Source organism: Caretta caretta, chromosome 14 (assembly GCF_965140235.1).
Source record: "Caretta caretta isolate rCarCar2 chromosome 14, rCarCar1.hap1, whole genome shotgun sequence".
Lineage (NCBI taxonomy): Eukaryota > Metazoa > Chordata > Testudines > Cheloniidae > Caretta > Caretta caretta.
Window position 1 is genome coordinate 22,872,609 of NC_134219.1, and position 16,293 is coordinate 22,888,901.

The window sequence follows — 16,293 nt, forward strand, 5'->3', positions numbered from 1 at the left end:
GAGTGTACACAGCCCCTGAAGAGGGCGGATCTGATGACCTTGTAGGTCTTTTCCATCTCAGTTCTATACAGTGTAATCCTTATGCTCAATTCTATCCCCTGGAACAAGGAGGGAATTATTCCTTCCCTGGGGTTGTCCTGGAGCAGCACAATGCCTGCCCTTTACTGTGTCCTGTGTCTTAAGGCATAATTGTGCTACCCTGACTCATGCCAAGTGATGAAGTGAGCTGTGGCTCACGAAAGCTCATGCTCAAATAAATTGGTTAGTCTCTAAGGTGCCACAAGTACTCCTTTTCTTTTTGTGAATACAGACTAACACGGCTGTTCCTCTGAAACCTGTCATGCCAAGTAGTCACTTAACACATGCACAGATCCCATTATTTCAATGGGCTGAAGGTATTTGCAGAGTAAGGGCTTGGCTACACTTACATTTTATAGCGCTCAAACTTGCTGGCTCAGGGGTATGAAAAATCACCCCCCCCCCCCCCCCCCAGCGCAGCAAGTCTGAGCGCTTTAAAGCGCTAGTGTAAACAGGCTTCAAGCACTCAGAGCTAATCCCCTTGTGGAGGTGGATTACCAGGAGCGCTAGGAGAGCTGTCTCCCAGCGCTCGCGAGCGACCTCACTTGCACTTCAAAGCGCTGCCGTGGGAGCGTTCCCACGACAGCGCTTTGAAGTTTCCAGTGTAGCCATGTTACTGCCCAGCTTGAGAAAGGGTGCCAGAGTCTGGCCTTTCATGTTGGAAGGTGCTAACAGCTGTTATATTACAAGCACAAAAGCATAGTAATTCCAGGCACATTTCCAATGCATTATCATTTTCCGGTTTGTTCCAGCTCACGTTATTACTGATTGATTTATAAAGCCATAAAATGCTTTACAGAATTCCAAACTCTACATATATTCAAAAAACATTGTTAAGGTTAAGAGTATAGCTCAACAGTTTAAAGGGGGAAAATACTTGACAAGAACATGGAAAGGATCAAAAAACAAACATTAGAAACCTAGGAAATTCAGAGTTAAGGTTAAACTTAAAAGCAAGTCACATTTTTGAAAATACAGAAATCCTTCACTCAAGTAACCTTAATTCACTAATGACAGCAACAGCTGATCTTTCCTTCTTTGTTCCTTTCGCATTTAATCCTGAATTTGCAGTGTCTATCTATCTGTCTAATGTATTTAGGTCATGCTCTGATCAGATGTTTCTGTAAGTGTCTTATTTTTATCTCAAGGACTTCCTCTAAGAGCTTAAAGAAATGCTGTTCAGAATGGCAAATGAAGTCCACCCCTCCTCATACATTGCTGGTAGCAGTCTTATATTGGACCTCTATTCTTCATGCCAGCACTTGGTTTCACTCTCATCATTCAGGCACTCTGCCAAAGATTTTGGGGTCTTCTCTCCTGAGCCTTAAATCCTTACCTCCAGCCTTTCATAGCAGCAGGCTCCTGAGGCTCTGTTTATTTCCTGTACACTTTTCCCTAACTAGTCTTCTTCTTCAACGCTTAGCCAAATGGTCAGATGTAGCGATCATTCGCCATTTGGTCTGTTCCTGTGCGGCGGAAGGGCTTGACAGCCCAAGAGTCCAAGCTTGGAGCAGTCTTTATGAACCCATGTAATAGGAGGTCTGCTGGGGCGCCTCCACCCCTCGGTTGGTGGAATTTTATCCCAGATGTTGCAAGCCAGCCGGAGACCAGCATTCGCTGGAATGTCGTGCGGCATTCTCACAACATGGCTGAAAAGCGCAAGGCACGATCTGCAGACAATAGCCCCAATAGTCTGTAGATCGGAGCAACCATAAACATCTGCATTACAGATGAAGTCATTCCACTTTATGCCCAATATACAACATTGGCATTCTGTGTGTAAAGCCTCCAGCTTTGCTTAGTCAGAGCGGTGTAGTGTTCATGTTTCGCAGCCATACAACAGTACAGGGAGGATACAGCTTGACTAGATCCTGAACTAGTCTCATTCTCCTATATTTCTCTTTATAGACCTGCAGACACCACATGCTCACCCATGGTCAGAGTCTAAGTACATCTGAAATGTCCTATGCTGCTTTCTTTCTAGGTATGTATTGCCCCCTGCTGCCTTGCTCTTGTTTGGCACTATCAGGACATTTCATCAACTTTCTTCCGCACCATTGACAACCAGCATGAAGGAGATGGGGGAAAGATTCCCTTCCTTCTTCTAGATGAAACAAAACAGTCCACCCGGAGGTGGGAAATGGAAGCTGATTAGGGACTTGTGAGAAAGGGATCATTGTTTCATGAGTTTTTAATGGAAAAAAATTAAATATGTAGAGACCCCATTCCCTCCAGATGAGATGTGCAGCTGAACGCAATAAATGTTTCATGGTTACTGCATGTCAGATGTGCACAGAAAAGAATCAAACCTGTCTTCATCCCATTTGCCAAGGAATTCAGACATGTAAAGAAAGCAAAGAGAATTTGGAGGGACAGGCTAGTGGAGCCCAGTGGCTGCCTCGGGACAGGCTATTTTGCTGTCAATGGCACTGAGCATACCAGTGTTTCTCAGCCCAGGGGGAGCGACTCCCAAGTCTGGCATGAGGAGGGCGCCCAGTGGGTTGCAACCCCGGGGTTGAGAAAAAAATATTGGCAGGATGCTGCAGTCACTCGAACTCAGCCAGAGCTAGGGAGGAGAAGGAAGCAGCCATTTCCTTCCTGCTTCTGCTGCTGCCCTGACCCCGCTCCCTGATTTTGTCCCTAAGCTGTCAACCCCACCGAAGACCCCCCTCAGTTCCAGGGCAGAGGAAGCAGCACTTTTAGAGGCTGTGGAGCAGGATTTACTGTCTCCAGGAGCAGCATCATGAGAGGGGGAAAGCAACCACAACCAGCACCCAGTCCAGAAGCAGCCCTACCCCCAGAACTCCTTCTAGGATTGCCAGGCATCTGGTTGTCAACAGAACACCTGGTCGAAAAGGGGGTGCTGACTGGGCTGTTAAAAGTCTGGTCAGCAGGGCTAAGGCAGGCTCCCTCATCCCCACACCCACCCCAGAGCCCGCACCTCAGCTGGAGCCCTCACCCCAACCACCTGCCCCAGCCAGAGAAAGTGAGTGAGGGTGAGAGAGAGTGAGTGATGGAGGGAGGGGAGCTGTAGCTAGCGGGGACAGGGCAGGAGGCGGGGCAAGGGTGTTTGGTTTTGTGCAATTAGAAAGTTGGCAACCCTAACTGCTTAGCATACTGCACCCAAACTCCTTCCATTGTGTCTTTGGTGACCTAAATCCCATGAGCCTTTGCAGCTGCAAGACCCGTGGGTTGGGTAGTTGTGGGTTGATTTTTTTTTTTTTTGCCATGCTGGGCCTTGTGGACATGGAAAGGTTGAGAACCAAAGTGCACAGGTTGAGGGTCAGTTTGATTAGCTTTATAATCCAAGGAGGTTTATAACAAACTAGGGCTGGAAGTGTGTGTGGGGAGGGAGTGTAAGCCAACTTGGGGTAATAGCCCTGTCCATTGCTTTTCTCATTTAGTATGGCATGAGGCTTGAGAGGTGGGAAGGCACTCGCTGCTTTCTCTTTCCCGACGTAGACCTATGAGAGGACCAATGAACTGCCAGAATTACTCAGCCCTGCATTTGATATCCTGCCTCTGGTAGTGGTCACTGTCACAGTTCAGACTGCTGCATCTGTATTCCCCTGCTATAGTCCAGTAAGGGCACCCACGCTCAGGCTTCTTGCTCCCCTGGCTGTCATGTGTCTCATGCCCTTCTAACCAGGATATCTCCAGCTGGCACAGCGCCCCAATTCTACTGCGACTTCCCCAGCAATGTCAGAGCAGGCCTGCTTTGCCTATCTCCTCAGGGGTGGTTAACTGTGCAATTGCCACGGTCGTAAGTTACCATGCACCACTTCTTCTGCAAGCACATTTATTCTATAGGTAAATGCACTACAGAGAAAACATACTAAAGACACTAAGAGAACCTACCCGCATGCTAATAAGTCTAGCAGAGACCCCTCCTACTGTCTCCACCATGGGTTCTGGCAGATGAATACTTCAGCCCCCCACCCCTCCAGGGGTCTCTTGTGCTTATAGGTTCATGACAGCCACAACTGAGAATGAGCACTCTCATGAACATTTCAGTCCTTCCTTTATACAGTTGGGGGGAGGGCGGCTTTGATCAGGAGTTTCCAGAAGCAGCTAATTGGTAGACAATGGATCTCTCTCCCCAGATGTAGCTTCAAAAGGCTGGCTTCAGAGGGGAGAATTTGTATTTTCCATTTCACACGTATTGTACCAAACAGTTCTTTGAAGTTCCCAACATTTCCCCCAAGGTTTACATTAGTCACTCTCCTAGAAAAAAGAACAAGAGTACTTGTGGCACCTTAGAGACTAACAAATTTATTTGAGCCTAAGCTTTCGTGAGCTACAGCTCACTATACTCAAATAAATTGGTTAGTCTCTAAGGTGCCACAAGTACTCCTTTTCTTTTTGCGGATACAGACTAACACGGCTGCTACTCTGAAACCTCTCCTAGAAAAGTTACCTACAATCCTAGGAGAACACAAACAGCTACATTTTTAATACAATGGATCCAAAGATATTAAACTTTATTCAATAAGGTTTAGCTTAATTCAGTAAAGTTTATTGAGGATACTGCAGGAAATTGCCAGCATGCACCACATGCTTAAGGGAAGGTGCAAGAAGCCCCATAATGGATCATTATCTAATAACCTGCCCATAGGAGAAGCTTCACTTTAAGCACAGTCATTTGGTAGGTAGCTTACATCTATGATTGTGCTTTTCTTATCCCAAATGTTATGTGACTGGATAAATAACACTTCCTTATTCACTCTCTCCACACCAGTCATAATTCTACAGACCTCTGTCATATCCCCCCTTCGTTGTCTCGTTTTCTAAATTGAACAGTCCCGTTTTTTAATCTCTCCTCATACGGAAGCTGTTCCATAACCCTAAGCTTTTTTTGTTGCCCTTCTCTGTACCTCCTCTTCAATTTCTAATATATCTCTTTTGAGATGGGGTGACCAGAACTGCCTGCAGTATTCAAGATGTTGACATACCATGGATTTATATAGTCACACTATGACATTTACTGGTTTATGAGCTAGCCCTTTCCTAATGGTTCCTAACATTCTGCTAGCTTTTTTGATTGTGCTGCACCTTGACTGGATGTTTTCAGAGAACTCTCCACAGTGACTGCCAGATCTCTCTCTGGAGTGGTAACGGCTAATTTAGACCCCATTATTTTGTATGTATAGTTGGGATTATGTTTTCGTATGTGCATTTATCAACATTGAATTTAATCTGCCATTTTATTGCCCAATCACGCAGTTTTGTGAGATCCTTTTGTAATTCTTAGCAGTCTGCTTTGAGTTCTACAGGCTAATTATGCTTTCTGTAAGAAATTCCTTTAATAAGTTTTATATTTGCTGTCTTCCAATTCCATTCTTCTATTATGAGAGAAATGGTAAACAGAAGTTCCTGCTCTCCTTTCTCCATGCCACTCACTATTTTGTATACCTCTGTCATGTCCCCTTTTATTCACCATCTTTGCAATCCCTCATCCCATTAGAGTTTTTTCAGGCCTTTAATCATTGTTGTCACTCACCCCTGAAACCCCCTGTCACGGAGTCCCTGGGCGATGCTCTGGAACTGCTCCCTATGAAGCCAGTCAGGACTCTGGGGAAGTTTCCTTTCTGTGAGCAGCCTGTCTTCAGGACACACAGTTCACACAGCTTCCACCTTCCTGGGTCTGACCTCAGAGCATTCAGCATCCTCTGCCCCTCCGTGCGCTTCCCCCAGCGAGTCCGCCCAGGCGGGGTCTTGGGGAAGCCAAAGGGTCCTGCACCCCAACTCCGCAGTCAGACGTGACTCTCAGCCAGCCAGTAAAACAGAGGTTTATTAGACGACAGGAACATGGTCTAAAACAGAGTTTGCAGGTGCAGAGAACAGGACCCCTCAGCTGGGTCCATTTTGGGGGCAGTGAGCCAGACAACCACGTCTGCACAGTGAATTCCACCTAAGCCCTTTGGATGCATTTCCCCACCAGTGAATATCAAAGTCTGTAGTTAGGGACTTAGAGAATTCAGTTAGTCTTTGGTTTACCTTCCTTGCTGGGAGGTAAGGGTGAAGGATTAAGGGTGAAATTCACCCTTGTACAGGGGTCTGGAGCAAGGCCTGGGCATTCCTTAAAGAGATGGGGGTGAAATTCTGGCCCACTGAAATCAATGGGAGTATTCGTCACTATTTCATGGAGCCAGGATTTCACTGTACATCTTTAGCGGGTGTGAATCCACGGAGGTCCAGGATCTGACCCCATAACCCAAAATAGGGTTGTGCCTCAAACACCCTGAGGAGCATCTCTGAGGATCAATACCGTTCTCTTACTGCAGCTTGTTCTGAAGTCACTACAGTTGCTGCAGATCTGCCATTCTCCTCTCCCTGCAGCCTGCCACATTCGGTATGGGGCCAGAGGTCACCCTAGCTAAGTTTTCCCCTCTCCGGTAGGACTGCAGAGTTTACCTCAGAGTGCACAAGGACATCATTCTTCTGCTCTCACCTCATGAGTTCCACTTGTCACACTGTCTGGAGTGGCTCACAACTGTGAGTGCCTATTTCAGGGCAAAAAGAAAAGGAGGACTTGTGGTACCTTAGAGACTAACCAATTTATTTGAGCATAAGTTTTCGTGAGCATAAGCTTTCATCGGGCGCATCCGATGAAGTGAGCTGTAGCTCATGAAAGCTCATGCTCAAATAAATTGGTTAGTCTCTAAGGTGCCACAAGTCCTCCTTTTCTTTTTGTGAATACAGACTAACATGGCTGCTACTCTGAAACCTGTCATTATTTCAGGGCAGACTGTCAGAAAAGGGCAGACATCCCAAACTGGTGGTATGTTCTATAATTAGATTTCACCAAGCCGATAATAAAATGTGAACTCCAGGTCTTACCATGGAGTCACAGACAATCCCTTTAGACTCGCCAGTCTATCTTGCCACCCAGACAAACAGAATGTTGTGATAAAAGGTCACTTAAACCCAAAATCACAGCACATCAGGTTTCTCCTTGTCCCAAGAGACCAGTCACTCACCCCAAATCAATAGGTACTCCAGATCTTACACCAAAGACAATGCTGGCAGCTAATTCTTTAGTAAACTAATGATAGGTTTATTAGGCTAAGAAAAGAAAACGAGAGTTATTGAGAGGATAAAACAGGTAAAATATATTAACAGGTGAGTCACAGTTTGTAAGTCCAAGTAGTAAAAGCAGTGATGTAATAAACTGCCAGTTTTCCAAAAGTCTCTCAGGACTACCCAGAATAACTCTGGGGATGTCCATCTTCTAGTTCAGTTATTCTGCCCTGTTAGAATCCGAACAGTCCAGAGATGATGGATTATTTCTTGAATCCATATTTATAGCTCCTTTACACAGAGAGCCAGCCAAGAGTGTCTTTACCCATACGGGTTTTTCCTTTGATGGTGTTGAGTGAGGAATGCACTTTGAGTTTCTGATCTCAGGTCATCACCACAATGACCCATTTGCTTTGGAATTAGCGCCTCTTCTGAGAAAGAAAAGGAGGACTTGTGGCACCTTAGAGACTAACCAATTTATTTGAGCATGAGCTTTCGTGAGCTACAGCTCACTTCATCGGATGCATACCGTGGAAACTGCAGCAGACTTTATATATACACACAGAGAATATGAAACAATACCTCCTCCCACCCCACTGTCCTGCTGGTAATAGCTTATCTAAAGTGATCATCAGGTTGGGCCATTTCCAGCACAAATCCAGGTTTTCTCACCCTCCACCCCCCCACACAAATTCACTCTCCTGCTGGTGATAGCCCATCCAAAGTGACAACTCTTTACACAATGTGCATGATAATCAAGTTGGGCTATTTCCTGCACAAATCCAGGTTTTCTCACATCCCCCCCACCCCCATACACACACAAACTCACTCTCCTGCTGGTAATAGCTCATCCAAACTGACCACTCTCCAAGTTTAAATCCAAGTTAAACCAGAACATCTGGGGGGGGGGTAGGAAAAAACAAGAGGAAATAGGCTACCTTGCATAATGACTTAGCCACTCCCAGTCTCTATTTAAGCCTAAATTAATAGTATCCAATTTGCAAATTAATTCCAATTCAGCAGTTTCTCACTGGAGTCTGGATTTGAAGTTTTTTTGTTTTAAGATAGCGACCTTCATGTCTGTGATTGCGTGACCAGTGAGATTGAAGTGTTCTTCCGTGGTATGCATCCGATGAAGTGAGCTGTAGCTCACGAAAGCTCATGCTCAAATAAATTGGTTAGTCTCTAAGGTGCCACAAGTACTCCTTTTCTTTTTGCGAATACAGACTAACACGGCTGTTACTCTGAAACCTGTCTTCTGAGAAAGGTTTCAGAGTAACAGCCGTGCATTCCCCAAAGCTTCCTCCAGGTCTGGTGAGTTGTTTTGTTACATGGGTATTTACAATGTAAATGTTTGCTATTACATTATACAAGAACACAAATGAAAACAATGTGAAGAACATCCCATTAGTTTTCATGAAGTTTAAATACCCAATACACTTTTATACATCTAACCACTACTTGAACTACACAAGTGAATTGACCTGAATACACTGTAGCGTGACCTGGTCAGCCAGCATCAAACGGGCGATGGAGCATTCCTCTGTTTATGGAGGAGAATCACTGTCACAGGGTGCTCCACTCACCACTAGTCCGGCGCTTCCTCCTGGCCGCTCTGGGGGTTGTTGCCCCTTCCCACGGCTGTACACCATCACTCCATCTCTGCCGCTGGTCTGTAGTCCCTCTCTCACTCCAAGAACTGCAGCATCCTCTTCATGACTCAATCCTCCGGCCAGGCCATTCAGCGTTCCCTCCTTCCAGCGTATATCAAAGTCTTTCCTTCAGCAGCCCCAGGCAGTTTTCCCATTCACTGCTGCAGGTGCCACTCCCTCAGTGGCTGGTAGGGGAACCCAGATCTGCTCTCTACTCTGGGTGCCAGTCCTGCAGTTCTGGGCTTTCCTCTCCCAACCCTCACTGCTCCTTCTCTAGATTGCTTCCTATCACTCCTGGCTCTCCCCCGCCCTTCTCTGGGAATAGCAGCTCCAAACCCTCCTCCCAGGGAGTGACGGCTGCCCCTATCTGTTGCCAGCTTCCTGGCTTTATGGGCCTTGCCTCCTCTTGCCCAGCTAAGCCTGCTTGCAATCAATTCCTTGTTCCCTGGCTCATCTTCCAAGTGCAGCCTGTGGAGTTAACAGGCCGACCTGGCCACCTTAATCCCTTCCAGTCCTGTGTGGGGTGGACACCCCCATCACAATCACTTTCATTCAGTGGAGTGAGGTGGGGTCAGGTGCAGAGCACACAGCAGGACCTGACCGCAAAGGCATGAGCACCAAGCAGCAACATTTACTCAGAGAGCAACAGGAGTTGCCGGGAGTTTGTAAATATGATGACAGGAAACATCTCTTTGTCATAACTTGCAGAAATACTGCAATAATAAGCTGGTATTATGAGGACAATAAAGCATTGCTATCAATGTCCCCCAGCAGCTTCTGGAGCATCAATCCATATATAAATATCTGGATATGTTTGCAGCAATCGTACAGGGGGAAAAATGTGCCTAGCAGATCTTGCATGATAAATTCCCCACTTTATTCTTATTTGACTCCAGCGGATTGGAAAGGAATTGGCTCTAAGAAGGCCTGGCAAAACTGCCTCGTTTTACTGTGTAGGCTCACTTGGCTTAGCCTATGTATGTCCCCCTAGTGGGCACCCACATCCAAAATATTTATCATGTCAACATTCAGCTATGTCCTGACTTCCTCATAGTCCAGCCCTGCCAGTGCCCTCCATATCCGGTCAAAACACCTATGCATTTCAAATCTAGAGGAGCACACCTTGGGGAGCATGGTTATTGGAGAATATGTGGCCTTGTGGGAGGAGAAATACTGTCACGGGGTATGCTGTGGGGGCAGAGAGAGCAGTGTCAGCCTGGTCTGCAATTCACAAATGGAGCACCAGCTAAGGACCTGCAGAAGAGAAGCTGGGGGGATTTGGGAAGGGAATGGGGGGGACTGGAGGGGTGTTGTGTGTGTGTGTGTGTGTGTGTGTGTGTGTGTGTGTGTGTGAGAGAGAGAGAGAGAGAGCGAGAAAGAGTAGTGTGTTTGTGTGTGTTGTGTGTGTGTGTGAGAAAGAGAGAGAGAGAGACAGACAGACAGACAGAGTACAACTGGAGGGGCATGGTTGGGTGAGGGGACTGTCAGCTGGCAAAGTCAGAAGATTTGCCAGCTCACGGAGCTGTCGCTGAATAGGTGTTGCCCTTCTGCAAATACTGTTTGTGGTACATTGTTTAGAGGCCCTACAGGCCTGGATGCCAAAATATTATATTAATGGAGATTATTATCATAAGATCAGGAGGTCAAACAAGTAAACATTAACTTGTTGCCTGTGTGATAGGATCAAGGTGAGACAGGCTGGCTGAAGCCAAGAAGCCCACTACAACACCCTGAGGAAGACACAATTCCTGCCTCCAAGGAGCTTCAGGAGATAGGGGTCTTCTGTAAACTGACAGACATACAATGTAGATTCATCATGGTAGGAGTGACTGTGAGCTGGGGCTGAGCACAACAAGGATTTTTCCCCACCAGCTCTAACGGTGCTCCTTTACAAGGCATGTGCATTTTAAAGAGAAACAAGACCATCTAAAGCTGCGATCCATCATGACCAAGCTGGTAACCTCTGGTCGTCCTTGTGCTCACATGGCCTGCTGGGGTGTGCAGAGGTATATGGAGAAAACTGGTCAACTGTAAATGATCTGAGCCAGCATTATTTAGTTAATAGTAACAATAATAATAAATAACCTTTCCTATCACACCTCTCATCTCAAAGGATGCCACGCCATTTTATAAACATAACCTGTATCTAGAGATGAGGTAGTAATACGGCCATGAGGTAGTGATAAGTTTAGTGTCACTGAATGCAGCCACCTCTGGGGTGGACATGGCAGCTGTTTGACAGAAAAGAGTAATGTCACACAAACAATTAAGGACCACGGTCTGCACATGGATGCTTACTCTCATGCAGAGTCGTCTTAACTGGTAAAATCTATTTCACTGACTCTGACCAAGCCACTGTAATGAATAGGGGATTTCAGTAGTTCTTTCGATTGATGTAACTGTTTATATGGGGAATACAGCTTGATTCTTTCAAGTATAAAAGCCTATTTCACAGCTCTGTAAATGCTGGATTCAGAACTTCCTCAAAGAGCTTGGAACATTCATACTCTCCCACTCAGAGCAGTAAGTCGGTCAGACACTAGACGTTATCAACTCACTGAAGGACACAGCCTGAAAAATTACATAAATATGGAACAATTGCTCATTTATTTGCCTCTATCTGTTTCTTTGCTTCTTCCTATATTTGCCCCTTTATAACAGAACAAAAGAAGGTTTCTCTATATTATCATAATAGCATTCAGAAGCTCTAAACAGCATCAGGACTCCCCATGCTATATTGCTGTACAGATAGCTGAGAAGAGACAGTCTCTTCCCCCAAGCGCTTACAATCTAATGTAAAGTAGTTTTTGAAGATTACATAGGAGCATATAAATTTAAAAGCAACAATTAAATGGATACATTTGTTCCACAAACCCTAGGGCCAAGAGCCAGGTGAAAGGTGGCCTTTTACACAAAAAGATCAGTAAGTTTTGTTAGGAGTATTTCCATTAAATTAAAAAATAATGAAGTGGAAACAGCTTTATTAAAGAAATAAACATGCCCTAGCAATGTTTGCAACACAAACACTGCCGCTTCGTGCACGTACACTGTGCAAAGCCACCCACTCCCATCTGTGGCTGGCCAGAAGGCTGTGCCATTTCAGATTTTGGTGGGGGGGAGGGCAACTTTAACCAGGATTCCTGGGGCTACTTAGGCACTTGAAAACTCTAGTTTTTTGGCAGATAACTTAGCAATTAGCTGACAGGAGCCCTGTATCTAATTCCTTTATAAAAGAAAGAAAATTAAATAAATATTAGACCCACTCAGCTCTAAGAACATGTTCTGACATCTTGTGGCAAGTCACTTAAGGGACACTGGTTAGGTTTAAAATCTTAATTTATATTCTTACTTTATTACTAACTCTGTGGAGAGAGAGACCCCGTTGGGACTCCTGGGTTCTATCCCAGCTCTGGGAAGAGAGTGGGGTCTAGTGGGAAACAGCAGAGAGCAGATACATCTGGGTTCTATATAAGAACATCAGAATGGCCATACTGGATAAGACCAATGGTCCACCTAGCCCAGCATCCTGTCTTCCAACAGTGGCCAATGTCAGGTGTCCCAGGGGGAATGAACAGAACAGGTCATCATCAAGTTGCCCTGTTGCCCACTCCCAGCTTCTGGCAAACAAAGGCAAGGGAGATGCAGAACATGGTATTGGATCCCTGCCCATCCTGGCTAATAGCCATTGCTGGACCTATCCTCCATGAACTTATCTAGTTCTTATTGGAAACCTGTTACAGTTTTGGCCTTCACAACATCCCCTGGCAAAGAGTTCCACATGTTGACTGTGAAGAAATACTTTTTTTGGTTTGTTTTAAATCTGCAGCCTATTAATTTCCTCTGGTGACCCCTAGTTCTTGTGTTATGTGAAGGAGTAAATAACGTTTCCTTATTCCATTTTTCTACACCATTCATGATTTTATAGACCTCTCTCATATCCCCCCTTAGTCATTTCTTTTCCAAGCTGTAAAGTCCCTGTCTTTTTAATCTCGCCTCATACAGAAAGTATTCTGTACCCCTAATAATTTCTGTTGCCCTTCTCTGTACCTTTTCCAAATCCAATGTATCTTTTTTGAGATGGGGTAACCAAATCTGCATGCACTAGTCAATATGTTGGTGTACCGTGTATTTATATAGAGGCAATACAATATTTTTCTCTTATTATCTATCTCTTTCGTAATGATTCCCAACATTCTGTTGCTTTTTAAATTGCCACTGCACATTGAGCAGGTGTTTTCAGAGAACTCTCCACAATGACTCCAGGATCTCTTTTTTATGGGTTCAACTAATTTAGACCCCATCATTTTGTGTGTACAGTTGGGATTATATTTTGCCAAGTGCATTACTTTGCATTTATCAACATTGAATTGGTTCTACCCTCGTGTTGCCAGTTTTGTGAGATCCCTTTGTAACTCTTCGCAGTCTGCTTTGGACTTAACAGTCTTGAGTAATTTTGCATCATCTGCAAATTTTACCACCTCACTGCGTACCCCTTTTTCCAGATCATTTATGAATATGTTGAATAGGACTGGGCCCAGTACAGACCGGGGGGGGGGGGGGGGACGGAGGGGGGGACGGACACCACTATTTACCTCTCTCCAGTCTCACCTTTTATTCCTACCCTTTGTTTCCTATCTTTTAACTGAAGTGCCTGGCAGTGCTTTCAGGATCATCAATTTACTTTAATGATAAGCCTTTTGTTATCTTAATCACCCTGCCTCTGTTTATAAACAGGTTTCAGAGTAACAGCCGTGTTAGTCTGTATTCTTCGCAAAAAGAAAAGGAGTACATGTGGCACCTTAGAGACTAAATTGGTTAGTCTCTAAGGTGCCACAAGTACTCCTTTTCTTTTTGTTTATAAACAAACTCCCTGCCACAAAGGCTGTGCTGCTCCCAGCTTCCAAACTCATCACATATCACAGTCAAGCTGTTGAGGTTAAGAGTTCAGTCTGGCGCTAGGGTGAATAGACCCCCCCATGAAACTCGGAGGAGGGGTGACCCTAGAGCCATTCCCTGCCCCCCCTACTAAATGGTGCCCCTAGCCCCAGCCTGTTTGACTCAGGCATCTGTACTTCGATTATGTCTAGGCTTGACTGTTGCAGATGTCTGTATTTAGGAATGGAGCCCTATGCCCTGGCGAAACTCCAGCCCGTTCAGAATGCAAGTGGCCCACCTGCTTGCCATTGCATGTTAATGGCATGCATCTCCCTGCTTTGCTGCTGTCTATGCTGATTCTTCACTCAGCACAGAGTCCACTTGAAGGTCTCTGTCCTAATATGTGAAGCCCTCCTGATATGGGCCCTGGCTACCTGACAGACCAATTCCCGCTCTGCAGCTCCAGGACTGCCAATCCCAAGCCTTCAAATACCATGAGTCAGGCCGCCAAAACTATTGAGATGGTTTAAAAAAATATGAGATTAAAAGAAAGGAATCTTTTTATTTGCCTTCTGGTTTTTGAGCCCTCGGGGGGGGGGGGGTCACCTTTTCAAGCTTTTCTCCACTAACCTTGTGGCATCTGGGGCTAAATGCAAACCTCACTTCTTCAGCCAAGCTTTCCTCCCTCTCATGCTTTTATATTTTAGTCCCCTCCTGCTCTTAAAAACTAATTTAATCCTGCTTCTTGCCAGCAGGGAAGGAAGAAATATTGTCATCAGTTTTTACTCTTGGTAGATACTCTGCTATTGTAGCAATGGGTACAAATATAAGAAAGAACGAAAGAACGACACTTCAAGAGAACCAGCCAGTGAAAAGGGCTAAAATCAAATGTGAAATTAACTAGTCTAGTTTCACTGTCCCAAACTGTTCTCATTTAACCTGAGGGCTGTTAGCTCAATCACTTCATCTAACTCCCATGCTACAGGATCACATGAAAAATGAAATGATCTCTAAGTGCTTGTGTAACCCACACACCTACAGGGTGTGGAGTTCTGTCCAATGTAGTGGCACTGAGACCACTTAGAGAGAAAGATAAAATGAGTTTGCTTAACAGCCAGCTGGTTTTTAGCTCATGTACTAAGCTCCAGAGGTCCCAAGTTAGATCCTGTCCACCACCGACCAAGTGTTACACTTGTCGATGATAAACACTTGTCAGTGTTACACTTGTGTATGATAAACACCCATTTTTTCATGGTCTGTGTGTACATAAATCTCCTCACTGTATTTTCCACATTATGCATCCGATGAAGTGAGCTGTAGCTCACGAAAGCTTATGCTCAAATAAATTGGTTAGTCTCTAAGGTGCCACAAGTCCTCCTTTTCTTTTTGCGAATACAGACTAACACGGCTGCTACTCTGAAACTTGTCGATAGTAGGAACTTTTTGCTAAATTTTTCCACTCCCAGTTCAGCTCCAGAGATTGTGGCAATGGTGGGACAGAGAGTGTAGACAAAGACAAGTGCATTTTCAAAGCTTTGTGTTGTGCAGACCAACTCTGAACGGGGCCAGATGACACAGTGCCCAGTAGGGTCATCCAGCATAGCCCTTTCAACATTGCTACAATCAAGGGAGCTGACGGAGTGAAGCAACAAAGAAAAAGCCTAGGATACAGGCAGCCTATAAGGGATTGTTAAACTGTATTGCACTATTTGGCCAGTAGATGGCGCGGTGTGTAAAATACCTGATTTAAAGGAACCGTTATACCTGGCAGACCCTGAGGGGATCTGGGACACAAGACTGTGACAGCCTAGCAGCAGGCCCGAGGCCAGCTGCCTCTCTGTGTTTCATGCCAGTGAAGAAGGAAAGTAGGCTGCAGGTGCCAGCTGGTAAGCCGCGCCCCCTCGGCACCTGGTGTCTGTAGGGGAGTAAAAAGAACAGGAGGACTTGTGGCACCTTGGAGACTAACCAATTTATTTGAGCGCAAGCTTTCCTGAGCTACAGCCCACTTCATCGGGTGCATGCAGTGGGAGTACACAAGCGACACGGTTTAACCGGCACCAGGTAGCTGGAGGCAGAAATGTACAGAAGAGGCACCTGTGTGGCTGCGACAAGGTGGTACGCCTGACGCTGCCCCTTGCCTGTGTGACCTGGCCCCCGCCCCGCGACCCAGTGAAGCCCCCCGCGCCGGGGGTTGTGTGATCTGCCCTCCCAGGGCAGGTGCAGCCCCCCCCCCCCCCCCGCCGGGGGTATGCGACCAGCCTCCCACCCCTGGCTGCCTGAGGGGCAGGGCTTGTCTGATGCCGCCTCCTCTCGGGCAGGACCCGGATGTAGATCGCCTTCCTCTCCGTCCCGTTCTGAGTCCCTGCGCGCGCCGTAGTCAGCTGGCCTAGCCCGGAAGCGCCCGGAGCCCGGCTCCGGACTCAGCAGCCCCGGCCGGCGGAAGAGCGGGGGCGGGCCGCGGCGCAGCGATGGCTCCGGACCCCTGGTGAGCGGGTGGGGGGCCGCGCCCCCTCCCCCCCGAGCCTTTGGTGTGCGACACCTGCGGCCCCCCCGCGAAGCGAGGCCAGGTCCCCAGCTCTGGGGAGAGACCCCCGGGGGGACAGCCCCACATCCGCCCCCCCCCACCCCGACGGGCTCTGCGGGGCCTTACGGGGCAGGCCCGGATTTC

The 16,293-nt window shown here is 46.5% G+C and overlaps 1 protein-coding gene across 3 annotated transcripts in view; it reads left to right on the forward strand.

Annotated features, from left to right (window-relative positions):
* Nucleotides 1–15,954: 15,954 nt before the first annotated feature.
* STX8 (syntaxin 8) overlaps nucleotides 15,955–16,293 on the forward strand; it is a 176,156-nt gene continuing 175,817 nt past the window's right edge. For 2 of the 3 annotated variants that reach the window (XM_048817480.1, XM_048817478.1), the window contains exon 1: nucleotides 15,955–16,110. In XM_048817480.1, the coding sequence (XP_048673437.1) occupies nucleotides 16,094–16,110 (17 nt within the window). In that variant the 5' untranslated portion in view covers nucleotides 15,955–16,093. The remainder of the gene's footprint in view (nucleotides 16,111–16,293) is intronic. The other variant, XM_048817479.2, reaches the window with a different exon arrangement.